General features: G+C 40.3%; 2 protein-coding genes across 2 annotated transcripts in view; both read left to right on the top strand.

Annotated features, from left to right (window-relative positions):
• Window positions 1-4,180, top strand: part of LOC117961013 — a 27,378-nt gene extending 23,198 nt beyond the window's left edge. Inside the window, exons 6-11 of the mRNA XM_034899374.1 lie at window positions 504-596; window positions 683-711; window positions 963-1,019; window positions 1,291-1,359; window positions 2,555-2,752; window positions 3,857-4,180. Coding sequence (XP_034755265.1) covers window positions 504-596; window positions 683-711; window positions 963-1,019; window positions 1,291-1,359; window positions 2,555-2,716 — 410 coding nt within the window. The 3' untranslated portion in view covers window positions 2,717-2,752; window positions 3,857-4,180. The remainder of the gene's footprint in view (window positions 1-503; window positions 597-682; window positions 712-962; window positions 1,020-1,290; window positions 1,360-2,554; window positions 2,753-3,856) is intronic.
• A 775-nt stretch (window positions 4,181-4,955) lies between these two features.
• On the top strand, window positions 4,956-9,915 carry LOC117961024. The gene is made up of 8 exons (XM_034899388.1): window positions 4,956-5,352; window positions 5,583-5,870; window positions 6,005-6,289; window positions 6,379-6,428; window positions 6,544-6,637; window positions 6,743-6,771; window positions 8,028-8,096; window positions 9,429-9,915. Exons 1-8 carry the CDS (start codon window positions 5,292-5,294, stop codon window positions 9,504-9,506), a joined length of 954 nt encoding a protein of 317 aa, XP_034755279.1. The 5' UTR covers window positions 4,956-5,291; the 3' UTR covers window positions 9,507-9,915.
• The last annotated feature ends 90 nt before the right edge of the window (window positions 9,916-10,005 follow it).

Genomic DNA, 10,005 nt, shown 5'->3' with positions numbered 1-10,005 from the left:
TCTCTCTCTCTCTCTCTCTCTCTCTCTCTCTCAATATTTATGAAGCCTTAACACTCTCTCTCTCTCTCTCCTTATGAAGCCTGAACTCACTCTCTCTCTCTCTTGATCCTTATAAAGCCTAAAGTATGAATGTCAAATATGTATCTTTAAAAGTGTCCAACCTTGTCTTGCTGTTGGTATTTTAATCCCTCATAATGTGGGAAGAAATGACACCTAACATCAAGCCTTTTCTGAAGGGTTTCAATTTCCTCAAACCACAATCAAGACAATGTAGCAACAGGTTCATAGATGGTTAAAAAAAGGTAAAGTAAAATATATTCTATGTAGACATGATGTGAGGAGTGTTAACGAAGAGATACAGATCTGTACCAACATCAAAAGAGTTACTTCGCAAAGTATGTTTCAAAACATTTACAAAAAGCACATATAGTAATATATTTACATAGTGATACTTTAAAACCAAACATGCAGCTGTAACCAACATGTTTTCATTCTCCTTCCAGACCTGTGGGTGTACATCTTTGTGCCGGTGGGTGTAACAGCTCTCCTAGCAGCTCTCATCATCGTGTTAGTCATCAGACGGAAGAAAACTAAAAGTGAGAACAATCACAGACGCAACTTTTAGATCAAAGGGTTTTATTAAACCCGAGAAGCTCAAGTCGACTCTCTTTTGTGTTTTCAGGGAACAAAACACCGGCCAATGAAAACATTGTGAGTTTTAAACCTTAATAACCTTTCCTGTGTTGTATCGACATCCACCAGTTGCAGCGGCAAAGGTCTCCAAAATGACCTTGCAATCACATTTCAAATTTAGAAATTAGCTTGAGAGGGACATTCGGGGAAAAATCAGAAGAAGTAGATGTGCATTTACAGCGGTATATACTATACTGTGTGCTATATTATATACTATTATAAGTATCAATAGATGTGTATGGAAAACCTTAACTAGTCTGTTTGTCCAGGAACTGAGCTCAAACCCCGCAGCGACTCAGTCTGCTCCAGAAACCAGTCAGGACAAGGTGAGATCACACACACACACACACACACACACACACACACACACACACACACACACACACACACAGTACAGAGTACAGAGTACACAGTACAGAGTAGAGAGTTACACACACTGTTACAGGCCTATAATTGTTCCTCCAAATTAATTACAGTTTAAAGTTGTAAATGTCCATCTTCCCTCCACCACAGAGAAAAAGAGTAGTCAAATTCAGCAACTAAACTACAAAACCCAAGATGTTACTGAGCAGCCATTTTGTTGTCTCCTCTGTGCAGGCGGATCCTGAAGATGGTGTTTTCTACGCCTCCATAACCCACACCAAGAAGACCAAGAGTAAAGCTCAGGTAAGCTGTGTGTTGGTTATAGTGATGATGTTACTGAATGAAGAGACTACAGCCATGTGAGCGGCTCTGTGAAGCTGCACAGGGCACTTTGGAGCTGATTGCATCATGCAGAATGCTAACCACATCCATGTTGCTAACAAGCTGATGCTAATCAACTGTATCTTTGACATGGCCACTATCTTAGATCAGATTCTTAGCATGCTAACATTTGGAAATAGGCATTAATCACAAAGTATAGCTCAGGGTGATGTTAAACAGTTTTGAAGTATTGAAATTAACATTTTTTTACCCGAATATTGTTAAAGGAACAATGTTACCAATCATCCTGAGGGGGGCCTAAGTTGCAAGGCAACAGACCAATAGTTATTGAGACTTTTCACTTAAAATAAAAAAATGTCAACCTCATAGTTGTTTTAAAGTTAAAGTCAGGGGATTGCTAGTCTATAGCCATGACGTATCACTTCCGGAATAGCTCCGGTGCCGCCGGAAATTCCGTGAGATGTCTTCTACCTTCCTCCATTCATTCTGCACAGGCCTGCGATCACCCCCAGTGGAACTCTGGTGGAACTGCAACCAATTTAGAAGCTGGAAGTGTTGAGAGAGTGGAAGTTCTTCCCTTATTAGAAATTCTTTGGAGACATCATGGCTTGCAAATGAGCGTACCATGACAGTTGGTTAATGCCACATCCCCCCCCCTCCACCTTGCCCCCCCCCCCCCTAAACCTCAATAGCATTTAAAGCTACAGACAGAAATGGCACATCCAAGGGAAAGCTCTTTGTGGGACTGGTTCTAGTGGCTGGAATTCTGCACCAAGGCTGAATTTCGGGACTTCAGATGCAGTATTAATGGGACCACTAAGGTCTATTTAAAAGAGACTTCAGATACAGTGTTAGGGGACCACTAAGGTCTACATAAAAGAGACTTCAGATACAGTATTAGGGGACCACTAAGGTCTATATAAAAGAGACTTCAGATACAGTATTAGGGGACCACTAAGGCCTATATAAAAGCATCCAAGAAGCAGCATGTTTTTGGCCCTTTAAGAAGGCATGCAGAGCAACAGGAAGCAGCAAGTCATCAAGAGTTTCCACATTTAGTTCACATAGCCATGCACCAAGCAAGCAACAGAACACACTGGCTGTCATGTCCTGCTGTGTCATTCATGTGTTCTGCTGTTTCCCTCTCTCTTCCCAGGCTCGGGGTAAAGATGCTGATGCTGATGCTGAGGCTGAGGCTGAGGCTGACGCTGATGCAGTGACCTACAGCACCGTGAGAGCTTCCTCTTCCTCTGCTGCTGCTGCAGCCTCAGCTGATCTCAGCAGCCTTTACACCACCGTCACCAAACCCAAAACATAAGACAGCACGGTGTAGTTACAGCTCGTAGCATTACAGGTATTTACGCTGATAGTTAATAAAAAGCCCAAGTCTGTTTTATTCCATGAGTGCCTTTTACCAGAATTCACTCATACTGTGGTACTGTTTGAAGCCATTTAGCAACATTGTTTCTGCAGTAGAAATCCTTGTGAAAATGTAATAGTTATTTATATTTTTGTACAGACCCTTTTTTTACCAGATTAATAGCAGTGTTATGGATGCATATGGGAAAAGAAAAACCCTTTTAGCTAAGCTTCAGCTGGTTGTTGACAAGATTATGATTTTATATGATGAAGGACTGGGTTAGGTTGATTTACATTATGTTTTAAAATGTATGGGTAGTTTTGCATTTCAGGTCTTACACGATCAAGTTTTCTTTCTGTTACAAATATGTTTACGATAATTTAATCTTTACTGCTGTAAAGTTCCTTTCTGTCCAGAAGGGGGTGTAGTAGATTAATAAGTTGTACAATGTGAAACAGAGATGTAAGAACCTGACTGGTTTCCTACATGAATAAGAACATCTTTATAATATACAGTATAACATATTTTTTCTTTATAAACTTGCTCTCAGGCACTTTATTAACTTTATTGATTGATTTATGTTTACTTGTGTAACCAGGAAGTTCTCAGGGTTTCTGTCTCAGTAGTCTACATCAGTGGTTCTCAAACCTTTTTAAGTGATGTACTCCATTTGAAATATGTTTTTAAGCCAAGTACCCCCTGAGCAGCAATAGATTTAGCAAACAACGACGTTCTACTTCTGGGATCGCTCCGGTGTTGCAGGAAATCCCGCCAAAAGCATGTCTTTCTGTCTATGTCCACCCCCTTCCTCTTCCTCTGTGTTGGCGTTCTAACCCCCGGCTGATTTCTGAGGACTATGGTTACCTGGTCCTCAGATCTCTGCAGGGTTAACCCAGACAGCTAGCTAGACTATCTGTCCAATCTGAGTTTTCTGTTACACGACTTAAACAGCTTTTGAACGTACACATGTTCCACCAAAACAACTTCCTTCCCGAGGCTGTTTCACCGCCTTTGTTCGGAGTGTAGTGCCACGCCAGGCTATTGTGATTGGTTTAAAGAAATGCCAATAAACCAGAACTCATTTTTCTTCTATCCCAGAATGCTGTGTGGACTAGACAGACCCTCCTCCGCTGCGCAGCGAGTGGAGGAGGGTCTGGCAAAGTGAGACTGTTTGCTCAGTAACACTGAGTTACTGGGTGCTCGTTTCTGAATCATTCCGCGGAAAAGACAGTTTGAGGTATGGATCTCCTTACCCTCATGACCTAAGTGGATCGTGCCTGGGACAGTTATTTAAAGAGGGGATCAGAATCTTGTGCATATTATTGAGCTTTGATTGTATCATTGTTTATTACTGTTATGTGCTGCTGTATAAATTTGCTTGTCAGGTTTTTAGAGAGATTACACAAATAAAGAAAAAATATCCGTTTGGAGTTGTTACTGAGTTTTCTTCTACAAGAACAAACACATCACAGACAACGTCTCCAAAATAACTGGCCTCCCCACCCCTAACCTGTCAGACCTCAACAGAAACGCCATCACACGCAGATCTCACATCATAGCACATCACCCCAGACCCATCTATCTGTCTACTTATCAAGCTACCCACCTGTCTTTCTGTCTGTCTGTCCGTCCGTCTGTCTGTCTGTCTGTCTGTCTGTCTGTCTGTCTGTCCGTCCGTCCGTCCGTCCGTCCGTCCGTCCGTCCGTCCGTCCGTCCGTCCGTCCGTCCGTCCGTCCGTCCGTCTGTCTGTCTGTCTGTCTGTCCGTCCGTCCGTCCGTCTGTCTGTCTGTCTGTCCGTCTGTCTGTCTGTCCCACCAGCTAACTATCTGTCTACCTATCTAACTGCCTTGCTACCCACCTACCTACCTGTCTGTCTGTCTGCCTGTCTGTCCGTCTGTCTTAGCACGTAACATTTTTGTTCATATGCATCATTTAGACATTTATGTCTCTATTCAGTTTAATTCAAATGTCCTGTTGTTGTCCTGTTGCCCTAGCAACTCACCTGGGGGACTGTGCGCCCCATCAGTCCTTACCTTAGTGTCCCTGGTTCACGTCCGACCCGTCGTAGGCCTTTTCTGCGTTTTGTGCCCCCCTCTCTTTCACCCCTTTCCTATCTTCAGCCATCCTATAAATTACAGTAAAAGCCCAAAACATCATCTTAAAAATGACCTGTTGCTAGAGCACGCTGCAAGGAGGTCCCTCATTTGGACTAAATGTATGATGTCATTTATCAAAAATAATGTCATCTCTAATGACTCTTGAAGTCGTATTAAAACACCTGAATGAATGAGAAGTGTCATTTGCAGTTTCCAACATTCCAACCACACAGGGCCACAAATGTGTCCTCGCTTGTGTCAGTGTGTTGAGAGGAGGAAAGTCTAAGCTGATTTGCCCAAAAGAAGAAGTGATATAGACGACTAACAGGAAGTAGCTGTACGCTGTATAATATAGCTGAGTTCTGTTAAGAAGCACCACTACAGAGACAGTAAGCAAGTGTGAAAAGAACAGGAACAGAAGAGAGAGAAACTGAACGATGGTTGAATTCAGATGGATTAAAATGTTTCTATATCTGATACTACTGCATCAGTGTACAGGTAAGAATACATAAATACTAACTTTGCAAACTTTCTTAACATAACTAATGCTAGTATTTGATTGATTCATGCTGTTTGTTCGAGGGTGAGTTGAGCTGCTTAATTCCTCTTAAACGTAGACAAACGTAGACTACAACAGACGCCTGATCCCTCATGACCCCGGTCACCAGCACTGCTGTCCCACGGGAACCAGTGGTTTGTCAGTTTTACTCTCATTGCTTTTACAGCAGCATCTGTCACTGTCAGAGCTGGAGATGAAGTCCCTTTGCCGTGTGAAGATGTGATCAATAATCAGCGTGAATGTCACAGTATTACCTGGAGCTTCGGTCGTGTATCTGGGAGAGCAGTGGCAGATGTGGTTAAAGAAGGACAGATTGTTGAAAACTCCAATAACTCAGACAGACTGAGTACAGAGAACGGTTCTCTGGTTATACAGAAGGTCACAGAGGAGGATTCTGGTCGTTACACCTGCAGACAATGTAACAGATCTGACACTGTTGATCTGTCTGTTGTTACCAGTGAGTATTTACAGCATCATTTTTTCAAACTGTTGTAGAACAATATTCTGATACATGACAATAATTATGATTACAGTGATGAAGTTAATTTGACTCTGGTTGACTTTCTCTCACTATATCTCCATCTTCACCAGTGACTGAACAGAAGAACAATAAGAATGTGACGTTAAACTGTTCTGTGTCGTCACATGAAGGGTGTGGACACCAGGTGAAGTGGCTGTTTCATGGTAGAAATGTAGATAAAGATAACAAAGACTTGAATATATCACATTTTAACTGCTGGACCAGTGTGACCTTCATGACTTCTCATTATATTTACACGTCGGAGGATTATTATAAGATACTGAAGTGCAACGTGACTGATGGTCACACTCGAAAAGTGTTCATCTTTGACCTTCAGTCGTCAGGTGAGACAACAGGTTAGATGAGCTGTTTAAAATCCCTTCAAACTGACTGAAAATTACGAACTGCATTTGCTAATTTGATGTTTAAAAAAAATCTAAAGTAGGAGTGAACAAAACAGCACCTAGAGGCAAGGATTCAACCACAAAGCCACAAGGTATATTTCTTACATCACTCAGCCATCTGTCTGTTGTTTGATTGAGAGAAAGCATATGTAATTCTCTTTTGGCTACAGGATTTTGAACAGAAGACCAATCTTTACATTGTGTTTCTAGATTGGTGGTGGTTGTACGTCGTAGTACCTGTGGGTGGAGCAGCACTCTTTATAACTGCTGTGGCACTCATCGGAAGGAGGAGAAATAAAGGTGGGAACATTCGCCGAAGAAACGTTTATCAAGAACATGTTTTGACCAACATGGATTTTTAATATTGTGAAAGCTAAACTACCCACTCTATTTTTGTCTTTTCAGGAAACAAATCAAATGAGGACGAAAACATGGTGAGTTCGATTGAACAATCAAATGTTTCTGACTTTACAGAGCAAACCAGTGTTTGTGGTAGTTGCTTTCCAGTACTATAACTATGATTCTACAGCTGAGAGAGAGTAAGATAAGAATAAACAGTACTGATTATATTGTCTTGTATAACAAAGTGGTGACTGCAGCAAAGATCACATTATTTATTGGGAGGGAAACCAAGAGTAATACTTTTTATAATGTTGTAAATACTTTTAGTTAAAAATGGATGTAATCAAATTGGAATTGAAATATACAATATACAGTATTGTTCAGGAGCAGTCAACATTTTTTGAACGATACCCAGATCTATTTCAAGTCTACAACACTTCCAAGGATGAATTCTAATAGGGCAACACCTGCAGGTGCCCCAGGCCTTCAGAATTTCCAGTGCCCCTGGATCGGGACCCCAAAAAAAAAAAAAAGTACCAACTGAAATAAAATCAGGGTAATTTTTGGATTTATTACAGTTAATATATAACATATTTGACCTTTAAACCTCACAGAGGCAGGACTTGTGGCTGGGTGTTGCATTGAACTTGCATTTTTTCTCAAGTCAAAATAAATATATCCATGGAGTTGAAGTTGTACCACGTGGATGAAATGAACCCCACACAGATGTTTTTCATTGCAACACTGTTGCCTTCATTGTTGTACCCTGGAGATATCTGCATTAACTTGTAAGATGCTTTGAAAAAAAAGCATGTAACTGGACTGTGTTTGTCCAGGGACTGAGCCTAAACCCTCTGGTGACTCATTCTGCTCCAGACACCAGTCAAAGTTACTCTCACCGAGGTTTCTGTGTGGCCTTTAAAAAATGACTATAAGAGACACACACTTCTTAAGAAAAGGGAAGGATGTTAGTGCAACTGCACTACAGCAGAAGTGAAAGAAAAAGAGTTAGGGTGAAAGTTGTGTGTCGTATTTGCATGTGAAGAAATTAAACTGGAAGGCCCTCTGATAATTTAATTCTTGCATAATTTCATAACTCTTGAAGCCATCCTGAAAGAGACACAACATGAAAAGATGAAGCCTAGATGGGAAAAGAACAGAAAATAATGAAACCGTTGACAGGATTTGTGCATTCTGGTTGAAAATTAGCTGATTGGCTAACACCGGCACATTTCCAGAAATGATGATTAACGGGCATTGTCCTAATAAATAAACTTGATTCTGTCTGACAGCGCGTCAGTATTAATCCACATTACTGAGCAGCCATTATGTTGTCTCCTCTGTGCAGGCTGATCCTGAAGGTGGTGTTTCCTACGCCTCCATCAGCTACACCAAGAAGACCAACAGGAGAGCCCAGGTCAGCTGTCTTTTGCTGTCACACTTTATGTTATGTTAATGGCTGCTTTATTTCTTTCATTCTTCATTTATTTCTAGTAACACTTTACTTGAAGGTATCTACATAACGTTCGTTTTGTTTTTGTGTCATGACAATATAAATGGACTGTTCTTATAAAGTACTTTTCTAGCTTAACAACTACTCAAAGCGTTTTTACATAGTACATGAACCCTTCATTATGAACACACATTCACACACCCAAGAACACTTCAACATAGAACAGGAATCAAACAACCAACCTTTTGACCTTTTGACCTTATGAAGATACAGTACCTTCAAGTAAAGCGTAACCTTCTTTCTTTCTTTGTTGGTTATATATTCTAGTCTGCTGGTTATGTGTTGAGGTAGTCAGGGACGTGGTGATGTAATGGATGCTGATGTTGTCAACGACTGTGTCAACTTTGTAAGGCTTATATACACCTTTCCTACCCTGTGTAGGCGACTTTGACGCTGTTACCCATGCACCTTGCTCAGTACTTGTATTTATTTTGTTCTGTTCCTGGGGAATGGTGGACCCAAATATAGAGAGTAGGCGGAAGTCTTGTAGCTGTTGTAGGTTTATTCCAGAAAAACACAAAACAAAGTAGGCTACATACCAAAAACTGAGTCCAGAAAGCAACAGGCAAACAACCAACACCAGAACCAACAGACAGGACAAGGTGAGGAAAACCAAACACCAAACACCAAAACCATTACCTATTTGCTCTCATACTGTACCGGCTGTCTTCCAGTTTTTACTGTTGTTCAGGTTTATTGTTTTGAGTGTTTTGAAAAAAAAACAGTATTCTGACTAAACTCTGACAAAACTCTTGACATGGAGCAGTGATTATCAACTCCACATCCTCTGAGCTGCACTATTTGTCAATAATATTCATAATTTCAGCTTTTTTCAAAAAAAAAATATAAAACTAGTGGTATTAAGTTAGTGTTAGTGATGTATATACCAGTTATTGGGGAAAAACGTTCCAAAATTGTTGAAAAAAGCCACTAAATTGTTGAAAAAAAGAAACATAAATGTGGAAAAAAGAAAAGAATGTTGCAAAAGTTTTAATTTTCAACTTTGACAAGTAATGACAATACAACACATGTGTTTGCACTGTTGCATGGGGTGTTGCTTTGCAGTTTGTTGACTTGCAGTGCATTGCATGTAGTTAATGTATGATTTGTTTAATGTATTTTATTATTAAGCATTGTGTTGCATCTTTAATCTCGTTGCTTTGCTGTGGTGAACTATGCCCCCGGCATGTCCTGGTTTGTATTTCTTGTGTTATTTGTCTGTTTGGTGTCCTATAGGTTCAGGGCGATGAAGATGCAGTGACCTACAGCACGGTGAAAGCTCCCTCTTCTTCTGCTGATCCCAGCGACGTCTAAGCCTCCGTCAACACACCAAACTATAGCGCAGTACAGCTACATCTAAGAAGATTACATTCATTTTTACTTGATTGTTCATTAGTTAGAGCATACACTCATTTCACTCACTTTGGATTTCACTCAATCCAAATCTTGAGAGTATTTTAAGCCTCATGCTATATAACTCTATACCCTATAACCCTATAATTTATTGTAGGTTTAGTTTTTTTGTTTTTTGTACAGGTGCACAACTGCATTTTAACATAAATATTAGCTTTTCCTTTTTTGTACTGCTGTAAAAAGCTTTTTAACCAGAAGGCCATAAGGGGGGGCTGCACGTTAGGTTATCTCCACAATGTTTTAGTCCAGTATTCATATGGCTGATTGCCATATAATTTGACTTTTTGCTCAGTGAACTTGCTTTTAGGCACATTATTGTGCTGTAATGTATATAAAGTTGAGTTGTAGTTCAACAATTCATAGTTATTTTATTTGTAACTTTTTTTCAAGCATGTTTAAC

The sequence above is a fragment of the Etheostoma cragini genome, chromosome 18 (genome assembly GCF_013103735.1).
Source record: "Etheostoma cragini isolate CJK2018 chromosome 18, CSU_Ecrag_1.0, whole genome shotgun sequence".
NCBI classification, from domain to species: domain Eukaryota; kingdom Metazoa; phylum Chordata; class Actinopteri; order Perciformes; family Percidae; genus Etheostoma; species Etheostoma cragini.
Note: the sequence above shows the minus strand (reverse complement) of the source record. Positions and strands in the feature narration are given on the sequence as shown.